Source organism: Protobothrops mucrosquamatus, unplaced genomic scaffold (genome assembly GCF_001527695.2).
Source record: "Protobothrops mucrosquamatus isolate PMUCROS unplaced genomic scaffold, P.Mucros_1.0 scaffold1284, whole genome shotgun sequence".
Taxonomy (NCBI): Eukaryota; Metazoa; Chordata; class Lepidosauria; order Squamata; family Viperidae; genus Protobothrops; species Protobothrops mucrosquamatus.
In genome coordinates this window covers 16,658-34,679 of record NW_015387488.1, presented here as the reverse complement: position 1 = coordinate 34,679, position 18,022 = coordinate 16,658, and the positions used below count along the sequence as shown (strand labels likewise).

The window sequence follows — 18,022 nt, the reverse complement described above, 5'->3', positions numbered from 1 at the left end:
ATGTGAGAATTTTTGCACATAATATTTGGTGTAGTTTCTCAACAGAAACTCATCATTACTGCTCTCAAAAAAAAAATGAATAGTAGAACTACTTTAAAAGCATTACACAGGCAAGCTGTGAAATAGCTTGTTTTCTTTCTTCAGTGCACTATATTATATAAATGTAAAATGAATTTATGGTATTTCATTAATATGTATTTGCAAGATATGGTAGATTTGAGATTTGAGATAGATTGAATTGCAACACAGCTGCAATGCTCTTGGATCCTTTATTATTTGACTTATGTGTTAATTAAATGGAATCTTTTATTTTTTTATTTTATTAAAGATGTTACTTTTACCAAGAGTTGATATATCATTTCAATGTTTCTTCTCAAAATGTCTTTGTCACTATTTCAACTAAAACCTATTCCCCATAGCACGGAGAAAGAGAATGTGACTTAGACATTTTCCTTCACCATTTAGAGGAGCTTGAAAAGTATTTTAGAAACTTCTGGATGGTCATGAAGTCCAACACTAACATAGCTGGTGAAAACTTCCAGGTATCTTTTCTCTTAATTTAGTGGAGGAAGAAACCATCTGTAGTTTTCTAAACTAGAAAAGACCTAGTTAAGATATTTGTCAACATTTGACTTAGCCCAATAGCCAAACTGACTTGTTTGGTCAGAAAAAAGATAATATGTTTATTGCCGAATGGAAAACCATAGTGGACTTTTATGTAAAACGAAAAAAATGAACTTATGATTTGTAGTTTTAATAATTACCTAGGACAGATTATAGAAGTAAGAGTCATAACATAACTTTAGACAAAGTAAATTTATAATTGTATCTAAAACTGCTATAAAGAAGTTCAGAAACCACTTCGTATCTTTTTTCTTTTTAACGTTTACTTTTTTCTTGAGCAATTAGCTGTCTTTTTGATCTTTCTTTTTCCTTTTTTATTCCTTACTCTATATTAATCTAAATTACCTTTTAATCTTTAAAAAAGCTTTTAATAAATATATATTTATATATATATATAAGTTTGAGCACATAGACACTTCTAATTGTGGTAAAAGTGACAAGCAAAAATCCTTGAAATGGCTGGGTCAAACAAATCAAATTCCTCGATAGAAAAGTATGTAACAAGATATATTCCCCAGTATCTAAGAAGAACATTCTCCAGAGAACTGTTTAAACAACTTGGTTTCGTAACAAAATATGGAAGGTCTCATGAAGAAAGATTCTGTATAGGTGGTATACCCAGTTTAGAAATATTGAATCTGTTTGGTTGCATACTATATTCTGCAGAAAGGTATATTTACTTAATCCCTTACTTAAAAAGTTAAGAAATATTGGGACACCCAGGCTAAACTGTCTTCTTGCATAGAAAAAAATCAGCATAATGCTAGGGAGACTACAATTTTAATATCAAAGACCATTTTGAAGAGAATGGATTACCTATTAGGGTTGATTGCAGGGATGACAATTTACTATGAATATATCCTTTGATATAGTCAGACAGTTAATCAGTAAAATTTTCTTGTATCTTGACCAAAAAGTGCAATCGTGAAAATATTGTGAGTGTAGTTTCCTTTCCATGGATGGAGATGCAGAATTAATTGAAAACCTAAATCTATGATGCAAAATTCTTACTTTGCATGGCTTTGGAACTTAGAGTATATCCTCTCTTGCTATTTCCCTTTCTAAATCCGCTATTCCCCATCTACTATGAGTTCTGTAAAAACGTGAGTAGTTTTCCTTTGTTCCCTTCATGAAAGCCATACACACACACACACACATGTAGTCACAAAATGAATTTTGTTGAGGAACAGATGACCACTGAGAGACAGCCCATCGTAATATCTTTTTTTTCATATTCGCTTGTATTTAAACACAGTACATTATCTACTTTTTCTCACAATAACAACCCTGTAAAGTAGGGTGGGCCAAGGGAGCGATGCGAAAGACAGAGGGGATGGCCTTGGGAAAAGAAAAGAGCTGCTACCAAGACAATGGTCAGATAAAAGAAGATTGAGTCTGGAGCAGAAAGATAACTCTGGTAAACATCTTAGACAAAATCCTAGTTCTCACAGAGATAAAGTGTGTGTGTGCATTCGGGCTTACAAGATTCTCTTACTATAGTTTTACAATACAAGTAGAACTGACCTACATGATATTGGATTCCTAGTCTGATCAACCTTGAAGAGCTGAGATTGATTGTCCCAAATCAGTGAGCTTCAATCCCTGAGAGTAGACTGTTGTTTTCACCATTTTGGTTCAACCCTGTTCAATTCTTGGAAACTGTTTGGACAAGGCTCTGCAGTTTTCTTGGGAAGGTTTTTCAGAAGTGCTTTGGCTATTGCCTCTTTCCAGGGGCTGAGAGAAAGTGACTAGCCCAAGGTCACCCAGCTGGTTTTGTGCCTATAGTGGGACTAGAATTCACAATCTCATGGTTTCTAGCCTGATACCTTAACCCAGGGGTAGGCAACCTTGGCTCTTTTATGAGTCATGGACTTCAACTCCCAGAATTCCTGAGCCAGCCATGCTGGCTCAGGAATTCTGGGAGTTGAAGTCCATGACTCATAAAAGAGCCAAGGTTGCCTACCCCTGCCTTAACCAAACTGACCCTCAGACTAAAAGGTAGGTCTCTTTTAATCATAACAGAACAATGTCTCTCATCCTGATCTCTGTTCAACACATACAAGTAGCTGCACAATAGATTGCTTGGAACATTCCAGGGCAAAGGTGGTTTTTTTTAACAAACCCTAAGTCTAATCTATTTCCAGGAGGATTTTAAATCTCAATTACATTAAGGGTCAGATAGTCAAGTGATGCAGATGGGATATTTCCAGGTGGCTGCTATCTCAAATGATGTGTTTAAAACTAGAACAAGGAGTATTCTACCACAACAGTTTATGCAACTGCTACCATTCCACTCTTTCAAATATTCACCATGAAGGGAGAGTCAATAACCATATGGAATATACAAAGATGCGCCAACTGAATATTTGATCTGCATAACAGTATCCCTACAATAAATGCTAATTTCAAAGTATATTTAAAATGCAATGTGAAGGCACACACTATAACTGTTCTTTTTTAACCGTTCGGTGGCACAAACACACAAAACTGAAATAATTGATTTGTGTGTTTCAAGTGACCTTGGTAATAACATCAGTTCAATATCTGGAAAGATGGCCATTTAAATAAGTGTTTCAAATCATAGAGAAAGCAAGAAATGTTCGCCATTTTGTTTAATTAATGTGACAGATGTTAACACAACTTCCTAAAGCTGATGATTTTCATTCTTTTTCATCTCCGTGTGTGATGGTGTAGCAGAGAGCTTTGTAATCCAGATTTCCTGCCGAGTCAATAGGGGAGCATTGAAACATCTGATCCATCTGTACAACAATAGAAAAAGGAAGAGTTTAACCAAGGAATTTGAGCAGGACAAGCAATGCTGGCTGTGGAATTCTGGGAGTTGAAGTCCACATACCTTAAAATTGTCAAGGTTGAGAAACACTGCTTTAAAGTCTTTAAAGTTGGAAACTGTAGAAGCAGGTCTACTAAAAAAAATTCCTGCTAGGCTCAAAAAAGCATACATTTTGTTTATAGAAGTAACAAAACTAGAAGCTGCTATCTCAGGGTTCTCCATAAAAGTTTTCACACAACTGAATTGCTATTCATCAGGACCAAAAGTAATTTCAACAAAGGAAACGTATTCCATTAGCTACCTTCTGCCTGATTAACAGTAATGATTAATTAATTTTTCTAAAAAGCAATAATTTAGTGTGGCCACCAAGTACATATTACATTAGCTACTGATTATAAGTATAAAAGAGGTTAGAAATTATCTGCACTTTCTTTAGATTAAACTTGGCAATCTTTTTCTTTTCAATGAGAACCAGCTCTTTATCAAAGAATTCATAGTTCAGTAACCACATGTTCATGTTGCAGATAGAACATGTGGTTACTGAACTATGAATTCTTTGATAAAGAGCTGGTTCTCATTGAAAAGAGTTGTTGCCATTCGATTTCAACCAGGTGACAGATGTTTCAGTGATCTGGATTATGTAAAGCCGCTTCATGGATCCTTCTGTCACCTTCAATGTTTTATTTATTCAAATATGTTATAATTTTGCAAGACAGGTTTAAATGGGTTTGGAAGAAATTTGTTTTGAATTTGTTGGAATAAGACGGTAATTAACCCAGTAACAAATATTCCACCATACCAGCTACAGAATTTGATTTTTAATTGGGATGCTCCTAGCTGCATTCTAAAAAGTGCTTCTCTTAAAAATACAGACCTCTTCTGCTGAAAACTTATCGCCTTGTGACATCATTAAGCGTTTCATACTGTTGAAGAAGCAAAGAAAAGATTTGTTTTAAAATTTTATAAAGGGTTGCATGTAAAAAAAATACATATTTGTCCATTCTTATGTGGGAGAATGTTTGCTGTACCTTTCTTTCAATGAGATAAGTGCCACTGAAGTCTTGTGCATTACTTGCAACATATATTTTATATGTCTGTATGGGTATCTCAATTTACTTGATTTTTTTATTTTTATTTTTACAAAAAACAAAATACAAAGTACATTTTTCTTTTTTCTTAACAATACTATGTCCTATATCTCTTACATTTATTTACAATTATTTACATTACTTCTCATACTTTTTATTCCTCAATTCTAACCAATTGTAATACATGTCCCATATCTCATAAAATTCTGTAGCTTCCTTGTCTTTTATTTCTAGAGTAAGTTGGTACATCTCAGCACATTCTAGTATAAATAATCATTACATTTGTTGGTATATTTTCCCTTTTCCAGTATTGCGCATATGCAATGCGTGCAGCAGTTATTATGTGTATAATGATGTATTGAAGTTGTTTTTCTATCTTTGGATTGATTATGCCTAATAGGAATATTTCGGGTTTAAGTTCAATTTGTTCTTTTGTTATTTCCTGTATCCATCTCCTTATCTGCTCCCAATAAGTCTTTACTTTGGGGCATTGCCACCACATATGATAAAATGTTCCCTCTTTATTTTTACATTTCCAACAGTCCGGATTCATATTTTTATATATCTTAATGGCACCATGGAAGATATAATCTTTCTAGATTAGAGATCTAGAAATATTACATGCCAGTTTTTACTTTCTATCTGAACGTGTATTCAGGTTTGTCATGTTTTTGCCTCAGTTGAACATGGTTATAAACAGGAACTCTAGGTTGACTCTCATCCCTTTCCTCATTCTGAAGATATTTCCAGGCACAAAGTACAATTGTCACTTCTTTTATCTTCCTAGGTTTCCCAATTTGGGCCTCTATGTGTGCTACTTGTCTTTTAACTGAAGATTCTGATTTTGCTTGTAAATAAACTATCATACTTCTTCCAAGGTACAAATACATGGACCATATAAAAGACTTCCAAGTTGGCAGCTATAGCCATTCAATTTAGATTTAGAACCTATCTAAATCAGATTGAGGCCAATTGCCAATCATCTTATCTGGTTATTTCATTCAATATTTTATATCCCAATATGCTCTATTACCTTGTTTTATTTGACGTGGCCATTAAACTCAATAATCAACTACACTACTTATATGTATATGTTATTTTTCTTATTCTATTATTATACTTTTATTGCTGTACTTTTACATCCTTTAATTTATATTCTTTGTTTTTTATATATATTATATTTATATATACTTGTCAATTTTTATATATGCATATTGGTATTCACTTACTTTTTAGGTTTTCTATTGTTGTTTTCTGGCCTTATGGCTGTAATGAAGTGGTTTGATTTGATTTTCTCATTTAGCTCCTTTCTGGAAGGGGAACCTTTGCAGAAAGAGCTCAAATCAGAAGTAACAATCTGAGAAGACAATTTAAAGGGACAGATGCTTGTTCAGGTCATCTGCCTTCTGGCTGTTTAGGACTTTTAAAAATTTATACCAAGGCTTTGAACTGAGAAAGAACTTGAGAGCAATTTTCATTACTTTGGCATAACTTTTTGCATTTTAAATGATATTAGATTCTAGCCTAGAATGCATTCAGGCAGAAATGTGTTGAAATATCATCCCTGTTATGTTCAATACAAACTGATAGTATGAATTGCTTCACAATGAAAGGCTCTGATTATTATTTTTAAATGTGTTTTAATTTATGCCATCTGATTCCCAATGACCTTTTTGCCATCTAATACTTACTAATCCTTGTTAATATTGCCTTTAGCTTCTGGATCAAACATTTTAAATGCAGTCATTATAGTCTCTTCAGTATCTGTGCCTGCAGAAAATAATGAGATACAGTTGAATTTGTTGGAAATCTTGTTCCTTGTGAGCCTTAAAATGTTAGACTAGACTAGAGGATATAGCATCAGCTTCAATTGTTTTCAATAATTTGTTGTAGTTTTGAGGTCGAGCTGCCTCACAGGATTGGGCAAAAAACACTCAGCATTGTCTATGGTCCCTTGATGGGTTGACAAGTCATTAATCTATAAAAAAGGGATTGTTTAAAGGGAAAACAATTGCTTTGATTTGGAAAACTAAAATTAGGACAACAGGAATTAGGAGTTCCAAGTGAAGTCTGTTTCCAAATAAATCAGTTCATGCCTCTCTCAGTTTTCCACTTGGATACTCGTTTTCCAAACCGAATTTGGTTCTAAACATAATTTTGAACACATTTTGAGCGAAAATGCCACTACAAAATTCAAAAGTATATGGATCTATGTGGATCAGCTCACATCAAAAGTGGTGAAGACTCAATTTGGCAACCCCCAAAGTTTTCAACATTTCCTATTTGTTTTTATTTTAATTTTTATAGCCATTTTTATTACAGGACAGCCTGGCCAAATAAGGAGATTTGTAGGATCACTATTAAGCTCATTGTCCTAATTCAGGACAAACAGGAAAAACTCAGGCTAGGTTTTTGAAAAAAAAAATGGCTTCATAAGATAAGATAGTGCTAAACTTACCACTTAACTTTTCCCCAAATAGATTCAAAAACATGGTGAAATTAATAGGTCCTGTAGCTTCTTTAAGCATAGATTCTAATTCATCATCTTTGACATTTGCTTTACCTAAAATCAAACAAGAAATTAATTGCATCTGTCTTTAGCTATATCAGCTTTACATGGATCTTGTTGATGGTAAATTCTATAACTATTATAAATGCCAGCAAAAAGTAATTTTACCCGTTTTAAAAAAAAAAAACCAATTTCTAATTACCCGTTCCCCTTCAATTTATAATCATTTTAAAAGAGCATAAAGAGCTCAAGCAATTAATAACAAAAGTAGATTTTAAACTGAACTTATCTGCAATCTCCTTGAATCAATGGGGTAATATACTTGGAAATAGATTGAGAAATTATTTTAATTTACATTTAAATTATATTAATATCCTATAAATATATTTGCCATCTGTTGCTCTATAGAGAAGAGTCTGATTTTAAAGCTACTCTATTTTATTGCAATTTATTTCTGTTCCTTGTATTCTACTTAAGTGTAATTATTACTGTATCAAATTACAAAAGAAAGGAAAACAATTGATTTTAAATTGAGATGAAATAATTTCATAACACTTGCCCAATGATGCATAGGTATCTTTTAGGTCTTCTTTATCTATGAATCCATCTCTGTTCTGGTCAATTAGGGTGAAAGCCTATTTTTAAAAAAGGTATTTTATATTATTTATCTATTAGTTACTAATGCCATTTCAATCCTAATCATACTTACTTTGGTCTAAGTTCAATGTATTTCAATGGATAGGAAATTGGCACGAGAGCTTTTTCTATATTCCAACATTTGGAAAAGCAAAAATGTGATGGTTAAGCTTACACTTAGAGCTGTAGACTTCAATTTTTTTCTTATCAAATACATTCAAACATACTTCTAAGCCAGGATTTAACCATGCCTTTTGAATAAACCTAATTGTCTGTATTCACCCGTAGTACTAAGCCATAGCCAAAAAAAACCTCAGGATACTTTAGCACAAGATAGGAACACAGCCAATAATGTTATGGTTATATATCAACTAAAATGCTAACTCCTCTCCCATCAACCAATCCTGAGAATTATGTTTTGGTGTGGAATACTGATAGTCCCATTAGGTTCATTATTATAGTTCCATTAGGTTAATCATTCCTCTTCCAGAATTAGAGTTACAAATTATTCTGTGGGAAGATGGAATCATTATTGAATAGGCTCCTCTATTTGTTAGCAATGCTCTTAAATTTAGCTATTTGGACAAGCAGAAATGGAAAATATGAATTTCTAAATAATCAGCTTAAACTGGGTTAACAGTAATTCCCTTGATTCCAAGAACCACAAATACTGTAGTTATATGACATATTGTACAGTAGCTATGGAAAAAACATCGAACATCACAATAAATAGCCATTCACAGGACAGATTTGGGGGAGACTAATGACTGCTTCAGTAATATAGAGTAAGGTTTCTCAAGCTTAGCAACTTTAAGATACGTGGATTTCAACTCCCAGGACTCCCCAGTCAGCAAGCTGGGAGTTGAAGCTCACATATCTTAAAGCTGCCAAGATTGAGAAAACCTGAGCTTAGAGGAATTGGCTTTTATGGGTTTGAGGGCCACATTGGGCTTGACTTGACAGGTTGAGGGCTTCATTTCCAATGTAGGAAGGAGCAGGGTCTGCAAGGTGCAAAGTAAAGGTTTCCTCCATTCAGTAGTATCAGACTCTAGAGGATGATGTTCATCTGCATTTCCTAGCTGAAGGAGCCAGCATTGTCTGAAGATGCTTCTTCCATGGTCATGTGGCCAGCATGACTATATACTGAGGCAGACGGAACATTGTTACTTTCCCACCAAAGTGGTACCTATTTATCTACTTACATTTGCATGCTTTTGAATTGCTAGGCTGACGAGCTGGGGTAAGAAGGTATAGATTGGAATTAAGTGGGGGGAATAGATGCCCTTGTAAAAATGGGGGGGGGGAGTATTTTATTCCCCAATGAGGCTATGTTTTGCAACCCTGTCCACTACCCATCTGCCACACTTTTTGCATTCCTGTAATAGCAAAATATTTTCTCAAATCTTAAACATTTTTATCCAACTTTGTGAGTCAAGCAGCAAAATGTTTATACCTTTGTTCCTTTCAAACATGAAAAAATACATCTATTTATTTTTAGTTCAAACAGTTTTTCAACTGTAGACAAAGAAAATATTTCTTTTCTTCCCATGAAGAATGAAAATTTGAAATGACATTTCAAATTACATAGGTAGACTTCCACTCGTGTCAGAAATTCTTTTGTCTATGTTTCTCTCATCTCCCAAGTACTCTGAGCAGATCTGTAGGCTTGGGAAGAGAAAAAAAAAATCCCACTAGCAGACGTTTAATTCCATTATGAGATGAACTCCTTCACACAAGCCATTGTGAATGGCATGAATGTTTTTTTCAAAATCGAATCTGTAGACATAACCAGGTAGATTATTTGTATATTATTTATTCTGCTCTACATTTTCTATGAGGGAGAGAGAGAGAGAGACACCCTCTGATTTAAAGGAAACTATTCAGATAAATATTCACAGTAAAGATCTCCTATTTTTAAAGCACGGTAACAAGCCAGTTGTGTTGGATGACAATGGGTTAAGCTTGTCCAGTTTTTATAATGGAAGTACCCCTTCTGCGCAGGTTAAAACATCCTAAAGGGAAAAATGTTCTTACTTCCTTAAATTCTTGGATCTGGGTCTGTTCAAAGTTGGAGAAAACATTAGAGGAAGCCCTCTGAGCACGTTTGGCACCCCCTTCCTTCTTTTTCGTTTTTCGGCTGGCCTGAAATGAAGAGAATTATTAATTCAGTTAGATAGTACCTTGTTCTGATTACACAGTTAGAAGTAAATAGGGCAGTTGATAATAATTCTCAGGTTATTTTCCTAAATAACAAAATGCAGTCTTGATGCTATAATGTTTTATACATACCTTCTTGTACAAAAGCTACAGGGTATACAAACTGTAGTTTGGAGGTGGTTTATTTTTAAAAAATATATATATTTATCCTCTAAATATTTACCCTTTAAGAGATTACTCAATCAAGTTGGTGTTATGAAAACCTTACAGACATCATTTTTTATATAGGTTAAAAACTCACCATCTTTCCTGGAGAGATTCTCTGTTTCTCTGGGAAGCTGTCTGTATCAAACACTTCTTATATGTAGAGGAGGCTCTTGTCTTTACAGATGGCATTCCCAAAGAAGATCTCAAACACTGCAAGAACCCCCAGCTCACAAGATGACTCCATACTTGGTCAGAACTGCAAGATACCTTCTATTCCCTGGTGAATAAACAACAGTTACTTGAAGTTGTCTAGTAAGACATTCCTTCAATTGCTATGAGCTGCAATATCTGTGGTGGTGAATTCAACTGTCACTCAAGCTATTTTTGTGTACCTTTTGAACTCATATATTATAACAGTAAGAACAGTTTCTCACTGGACAGCGATTAAACAAGCATTAACTTTTTAAGGAAGACTTGTAAATTCTACCCCTGTATATTCTGAGAAATACATCTGGAAGATGCTATATTGGGAAGGAGCAATTTCTTGATGTAATTCATCATGATTTCTTAGAACTAAACAAAATTTGATTTTGTAGTTTCCTCCATACTTCAATAACAACAACAACAATAGTTATTGTTATTGTTACTAACTGTAAATACAAAAAATCCTGGAGAATTCATCATGAACTTGAATGCGGTAGAGTAGACCTTGATGGTTTTGACTTATTTAAACAGGTTAACATATTCAGTCCCAGCCATTCCTATTTATAGAAAGCTAGATATCCCTTTTGAGTATCTGGATTCACACAACATGGTAAATCATAATTATACAATCATAGTTGCCATCATACATAAGCAAACTGTATTGGGGTTTGCTTTGGGTACCAATTTTTAAATTTAAACAATTCATTTAATTTATTGAAATGACTTATGCAATTAATGAATTACTTTATAATTTATTGCAAAATGAAATATCACTAAACAAACATTTAAAATGACCGGCCTTGTTAGAAATATTTATGGTCTCCAAATATTCTTGTGGAATGGTTTCTTGCAGTTCAGATAATTTGCCCACAGCTGCTCATGCTAATAATATTCACTGATTATATTGTATTGTGATATTCTCCCTGGGACTTTGGCAGGCTGTGTGTGTGTATCTTTACTCTCTGCTGTTGCTCTCTTCTTTCGGATCCAATTTAAGGAAGTTTTAAAGATGCTGTGTCTTAGAGTAGTTGAAAACATTTTCAACTTGTATCTTTCAAAACATATATTGTTCTTTTTAAGTAAATCAATAATAACAAGCTTTTCCAACTGCTTGATGAATTAATCATGGCATATAAATTCTATTGCATCAAACAATATATAATGTAAAAACCCTTTTATTTGGATATAAAAATGATTAAATTCATAAATACTGTAGAATTGCTGAGCCAGTAAGAATTATGCTTATTGGCTTACACTACTAGACTGCTGTGTGGTTGGTCTACAGCAGGGGGGGTCTGCAACCTTGTCAACTTTAAGACTTGTGGACTTCAGCTCCCAGAATTCCTCAGCCAGCTATGCTGGCTGAGGAATTCTGGGAGCTGAAGTCCACAAGTCTTAAAGTTGACAAGGTTGCAGACCCCTGGTCTACAGTACACAAACATAGGGATAGACATTGTTAGAATAATTCTTAGATTCTAAGCCTACAAAATATCACCATATAAACATGTTGATGTTATTTATAAAGATTTCTTTTTATGTGATTTTAAATATAGTTCAAAACGTTAAACATGCAATGTTAAAAAGAAAATTGGTCGCAGACTTTCCGTGGGATTCCTCAGAGGCGTATTCTGCCTGTCGTAGCTCTATAAAAAAAAAAAAAATCCCTTTCCAGTGTGATCTTCCATTTTCTATCTCTACCTTTCTCGTTTTGGATCGTCGACGCTGCTAACGTCAAAGAACGCGCCTGCGTTCTAAACGGCTGGGTGCGTCACATCCGTTTTTGCCTTCGGCCGGGAGGAGAAGATGATTCCCCCGGTGGAGGTTTCCCCGCTGATCAAGGTGAGCTGAGACGCCGCGCGTGCCACTTCGGGCTTCCGCGTGTATGTTCGTGTGGAGGGGGTGTGTGTGTGCAATTTGCACGCGCTCCGTCTCGTGATGGGCGAGGCCTGCAAAACGGGGGAGGCCAGCCGGCGTCCTCTTTTAGTCGGAAGGTGGCGGTGGAGGTCACGGAGAATGGGGGACGGTGGTGGGTCCGTCTCCTGCCCTTTCGATCTGGTTGCAGATCCAGAGTCTTCCACGTAGACTCGTCTTTCCTGAGTTTTCGAGTGAATTTCCCTTCCCTCCGTCTCTTGGCTCAAGGGGCGTCTTGTTCAATAAAACTCTCGGGTTTTTTGCAAAACGTGATAATCTTGTGGAATACGAAAGGGCTCTTACGAATTCCAGAGGGGGTTAGCAGAAAGGTTTATTTGCGCAGGTTCAGAGGCATATGGAGACAGGCAATTCTGAACAAGGAGGGCGGGATTAGACTTCAGTTTTATACTTTCCTTTTCTTAGGAACAAAGGACTACACCTTGTAATACACCTTGTAATACATTAGGATCGTTTCTCATGGGCATACAATGGTTGGTTTTGCTACATACAAAGTATCTATGTGCAATGTGCGTTTGGTTAGTCACATATTATTGACACAGAACTTTCTCAGTGATTATGCATTACATCATTATTCTAGCAATTATGCAGACAAATCATTATTCCAGCAATTGTTCATTATTCTACCTTATTTTACCACATTAATAAGATAGCCTTTATGGTAGCTTTTTTTTCTGTGAACACACTGGCACACATTTAAAAAAAATGAAATTCTGATGTTCGCTGTCAATACAGTAGTGGCCAAAATTGTGGAAACCTTTTGGGAAAAGTGTACAGTAGAAATGCCACCTTTGGTTAAGTTTCCACCCATTTTTCTTCTAATTTCTTTATAACTGTAGCCTTGTTCACTTAATAATACTATTTTACATTGCTTTCTGGGCAACCAGTCAACTCTTTGCACCATTACTTTAATTTTATTACGTTTTACAAGCTCACTAAGTGAAAGAACACAAAAAAACCCCAACCAACTTGATAGCGATCACATAACACTGACAAATGTCCTCCTCTCAGCTTCAATACATGACATCAATAACTGAATCCTACTGTGATCTGATTGGCTCATTGCCAAAACAAGGTGACACCCGATTGGCTCTCTAAACACTCATGCTCATTGGCTACAATCAGATGAAGGAAAACTACCTGATATCAACCTAAGCAAGTTGTGCTTCCTTTTTCTGATTATTTGGCTATAACATTTCATAGAATACAGTACAGATAATTGAACAAACTATGTTGCATTACATTCTTGATTAAATTATCTTTCCTTTGTTATATAATTTTATGGTACTACTCCAAAATAAAGTGGTGGTATTAGCCATCAAACCTCAAAAATACACTTTTCCCAAAAGGTTTCCATAATTTTGGCCACTACTGTGTATATATATACACACAGACACACACACATATACATATATACATATACATACATATGCAATATATATACAAACATACACACATTTATTAATCACAGACCATTTACAATACATAAAAAGCATTTATAAGTGGTGTCTCATTCAGACTCTTCTGAGCACTTAACAGAGATGCCCAAAGAATAAAAAGACTTTTTATCTACAAGTTAGCTGTACCAGAAAAGTTCTTGTGAAATATAATAACGATACCTAAATATACCCATCATGGAGAGTCTGTCTTGAATGCTGTTTAAAAGCCATTTTGGCTTTACCAAAGGATATATGTGTTAGTCCTGTCAGGTAGTCCAGACAAGAAGAACTATGAGTACTAGCTCTATCTTTGTTGTAATATTACATTAAAAGCAGTAATTGTTACATTAACGGAATTTTATAAGTCTTAAAGTATTTCTGCCCTGCTTTATTTTTACTTTCTGGAATGCTTTTGTGGGCTGAGATATTGTTTACATGATGGTTCTATAATCTTCAACTCCCTTTTGTCTCGCAAGGACCTTCCAACATACCATTACAATATAAAAATATCTGGGAAACCTTTGGAAAACATGGTCAAAGTGTTCAAACAAGTATAATTATTGCTATTTTTGTATTCTGTGTTTTGTATTCTGGTTACTGCTTTTATGCTGCTAAAAGCAAGTATAGTATACAAAATTGTATAGGTACTCCTTGACTTAAGACCAAAGTTGGGATCAGAATTTCTGTTGCTAAGCAAGGTGTTGTTAAGTGAGTCATGTCAGACCTGGGCATTTTACAGCCCTCAGGCCACATCCAGCTCTTTGGTTGTCCCTGTCCAACCCGCATGACGTCAATCAGAAATTAGAAATAAAATGTAAATAAGTGCACACTATGCATTCAATACAACTGTATTACTTTTATTTTGAAGGTGACTGCTTTTTTTTCCTATTTACATATGGTGTGCGTGCATGCCTACACACTTTCACAGCCTATTGGTTCGGCCTTCCATAACAGTCCCAGTTCCTTGTGTGGCTATGTGGGGAAATTAATTGTCCACCCCTGATTTAAGTGAATCACTGCCATTGTTAAACAAATCTGGCTTCCCCCATTGACTTTGCTTGTTGGAAGCCAGCTGTGATCCAGCCAGCAAATGGTGACCACGTAACTGACTCCAGGACACTGCAGCCATGATAAATACATGCTAGTTGCAAAGCATCTGAATTTTGATCACATGACCATGGGGAAGCTATGATGATTCGAAAGACATTTTTCTCAGTGCTGTTGTAACATTGAATGGTTGCTAAACAAATGGTATAATGTGTATACCATTTTATAACAATAGTGGGTATACAGAATGGTATAATTTGTGTGTGTGTGTGTGTATTGCATTGCATTGGAATATTTCAATTCAGTCTTTTTGTGAATTAAGTATAACATTCTTTATGGTTTACATTTCTGTAATTTATTTAAAGTTCTGCAGATACTCCGCACTGCTGTTGGGAATCATTTATGGAGCAAGAAGATATGGTAAGTGGTTAACAAAAATAACCTTTTTGGTTATGTTTGCATTGTGAAAAGCTGATGTTTGGTTTTGGAAAATACATCAGTAATGCAATTAAACAGTACTGTAATATTTTTGCAATAGATGCATTTACATCCAGATGTTTCATCTGGCTTCTTAACAGTTATTCACAAGCATCTTCTGAGAAGTCTTAGATGACTTCATGTGAAAAAAATAAGTGCACAAGATTGCTTGTTGTATATTGATATGATATCAACTTATTTTTTTATTGCTCCTGATTGGAGTTGGCATTTATACTTCCAGAATTACAATTTGATGCATATATTTATTGATGCATGAACATTATGAGCGTATTCAGTTTTATAAAGCATTTAAAAAAAATCAGTATCAGTAAAATGGACAGCATATAAATTTAATAAATCAATTAAGAGCATTAAAAAACTTGTTAAAGAGCCATTCTGAATGTAGAAGTTCAGAGCTTATTAATAAGTAAAAATATATAAAGTATGAAATAGTATACTGTCTATATTTACCTTTTTTCTATATTTTGTGAAATTGCATCTTAATTAATTAAATATTAGCAATGCTAAAAGTGGAGAACAAGCCTGATCCACTGTGAAGCTAAAATTATTCCAGAGGCCTATGTTAAATATTTTGTATCGTGAAACTCCACCTGCTTTTAATGAATTGAAAGTACGGAACTGTGAAACAATAAATCATAATGCATTTCTCTTTCCTCTGAATACATATTGTTTTACTTTACAATAGCTTATTTGAAGCCTATCGCTGCAGAGGATAGGAGAATAGAAGCAGAGGAACGAGCAAAACAGGAGGAATTGAAAAGAATTGCAAAAGCATTGGAAGAAGGTATTTTCTGTAAATGTGTTTGATTTTGACAACAGTCGCTAAATGGTTGTAAGTGGATTACCTCTTTGTCAACAGAAAGTTGATGTTTTGGATTTCAGTGAAACTTCTCCCCCCCACACACACATACATACATACACACATATATACAAACAAACATATAGAGAGATCCAGTTTTGTTTAATGGTTAAGGCACCAGGCTAGAGAGTGGGAGACTGAATTCTAATTCTGCCATAGCCATGAAAACCAGCTGGCCCAGTTACTTTCTCTCAGCTCAACCCACCTCACAGGGTTGCTGTTGTGAGGAAAATTGGAGGAGGAAAGTATGCTGGATGTCTTCACCGCCTTGAGTTATTTGTAAAAATAACGAAGGATATAAATGAATTATATGCATTTCTAATATAGTAAGAATACAAACAAAAGATAGGAAGTGGGAAAAAGAAAGGAAGTGAATAAAACATATAATTATGCCTTCTGCCTGTCTTTCTATTGAGTAATGATCATAATATTTTACCCCTCTTCTTTGTCCCTTTTTAATCTTTTCAATCTTTTTACTTTCAACAGAAAGTCCACATAAAGTTTCTAGTCTTTCAAAAACGTCTTTCTCCTATTTTTGTTTTCCTGACCAAACTGGCCAGCTTTAAACATTTCTGCAAATTCCGTTAACTTTAAAATCCAATCTTCCACTGGAAGTGTGTCGTTGCTTTTCCAAGTTTGTGCATTCAATACTCTTACTGCATAGGAAAACAGTACTTCAGGCATATGCTCCTGGGGGACTGCAGGAAATGATGAAAAATACCTCATGATGCAAACACCATGGATTATATGCTTGAATCAAATGTTTCCATGTATGTCATTTTTCTTTTATTGTGGTTGGCTGTGGAGGCCTATCATCTTAGGCATCAGTGGAAAGAGCGAGTCCTATATCATCAGAGGTTTCTCCAGGACAGTTGTTGATTTCCATGAATGTGCTTCAAGAGTGGCTATATTTGATTGTACATGATTTTAAATATTACTTTTAATTTGGGAAAAATATAGTATAAGATAAGATAAGATAACCTTTATTGTCATTTTTTTTATTGTGGGCACAACGGCACACATCAAAAATGAAATTTAGTTGCCCGCTCTCAAAGTGAAAACACATACATGATGCATCTAAACATACTATGTACAATATATGTATAGACCCACACCCCTACATATACATAATAATATTATTGTGTCTTTGATCATCTGGCAGCTAAGCTATCATCAGTTAAGGAGAAATATATTTCATATAGCTTTCTTCAAAACTCTGTTTAAAACCTGTGTGCATTTAGGATGCATCTTGGTGCTTAATTGCCTCTTTTTCTTTTTCAGCTCAAGAATCAATACTGAAATAAACCTCCTCGGTCCTCATCTTTATCTCCAGTGCTTGAAATGTTGAGGCAGATAATTCTGAATGGCTAAAATACATTTATTTACTTCAGTAAATAGACATTCACGACAATGTTGATTTCCTTAATGTGTATAGTGCTAATTAAAAAAGAAATGACAAAATGAAACACAATGTGCTGATCTGATTTTGTTCTCGAAGTCCTTGTGTTGATGCTGGGATCTAGCCCTTCTAATATAATAAAGCATTAACTGTTCAGCCACTGTGCTAGAGAAAGCCCATTTGTATTCTGTCTGGAACGAATACATATACTCTAGTGCTAGTGATGTTAGCGCTGGTAATGTTATCTAGCTTGGGTAATGAAACATCTGCAAGAAAACAGCTAAGCTTGGAGAGCACCAAGGACCCCTCATTTCAACCCTGAGCTGTCCAATCTAGGGCAAATGAGCCTGAAATAGCTATACTAGTCTCCCACTAACTCTTTGTCAGCCACAAAATTTTGAATTTATAGTGTTCACAGTATGTGAGGTCTGCCTGAAAAACATGCTCCTAGATTGGAGCAAAGCGCAGAACAGACTGGTTTATAATTGGTAGACCGGGTGCCTCACCCAACAGATAAGATATATATCCTCCCTGGTTTCGGCTGACAGGAGTAAGGGGGAGCCTGTGGTTCAAAAGGGTAATACAGCTGCCTAACATGCAAGCTGCCCAGGTTTGAATCCCTGAAGGGTGTGACT

General features: G+C 35.0%; 2 protein-coding genes and 1 long non-coding RNA gene across 3 annotated transcripts; 2 read left to right on the top strand and 1 right to left on the bottom strand.

Annotated features, from left to right (window-relative positions):
* The first annotated feature begins 2,416 nt into the window (after positions 1-2,416).
* LOC107292179 lies at positions 2,417-3,257 on the top strand. Its single transcript, XR_001548988.1, has 2 exons — positions 2,417-2,462; positions 2,623-3,257. It is a non-coding gene; the product is annotated as an uncharacterized LOC107292179 (long non-coding RNA).
* MYL5 (myosin light chain 5) lies at positions 3,221-10,252 on the bottom strand. Its single transcript, XM_015821242.1, has 7 exons — positions 10,107-10,252; positions 9,683-9,790; positions 7,572-7,647; positions 6,962-7,066; positions 6,195-6,273; positions 4,290-4,338; positions 3,221-3,383 (listed from the first exon to the last, which is right to left on the bottom strand). Exons 1-7 carry the CDS (start codon positions 10,107-10,109, stop codon positions 3,285-3,287), a joined length of 519 nt encoding a protein of 172 aa, XP_015676728.1. The 5' UTR covers positions 10,110-10,252; the 3' UTR covers positions 3,221-3,284.
* A 1,699-nt stretch (positions 10,253-11,951) lies between these two features.
* On the top strand, positions 11,952-17,440 carry ATP5ME (ATP synthase membrane subunit e). The gene is made up of 4 exons (XM_015821243.1): positions 11,952-12,055; positions 14,997-15,051; positions 15,815-15,913; positions 17,270-17,440. The coding sequence occupies exons 1-4, from the start codon at positions 12,020-12,022 to the stop codon at positions 17,290-17,292; spliced, it is 213 nt and encodes a 70-aa protein (XP_015676729.1). The 5' UTR covers positions 11,952-12,019; the 3' UTR covers positions 17,293-17,440.
* The last annotated feature ends 582 nt before the right edge of the window (positions 17,441-18,022 follow it).

Coding starts and splice junctions, on each gene's coding strand:
- ATP5ME (XM_015821243.1), top strand. CDS start 12,020: ATGATTCCCCCGGTGGAGGTTTCCCCGCTGATCAAG. Junction 12,056..14,996: donor AGGTTTCCCCGCTGATCAAG/GTGAGCTGAGAC, acceptor ATTTATTTAAAG/TTCTGCAGATACTCCGCACT. Junction 15,914..17,269: donor TGCAAAAGCATTGGAAGAAG/GTATTTTCTGTA, acceptor TTTCTTTTTCAG/CTCAAGAATCAATACTGAAA.
- MYL5 (XM_015821242.1), bottom strand. Junction 6,274..6,961: donor ATTTGGGGAAAAGTTAAGTG/GTAAGTTTAGCA, acceptor TATTTTCTGCAG/GCACAGATACTGAAGAGACT. Junction 4,339..6,194: donor GGCAATATTAACAAGGATTA/GTAAGTATTAGA, acceptor CTTCTTCAACAG/TATGAAACGCTTAATGATGT.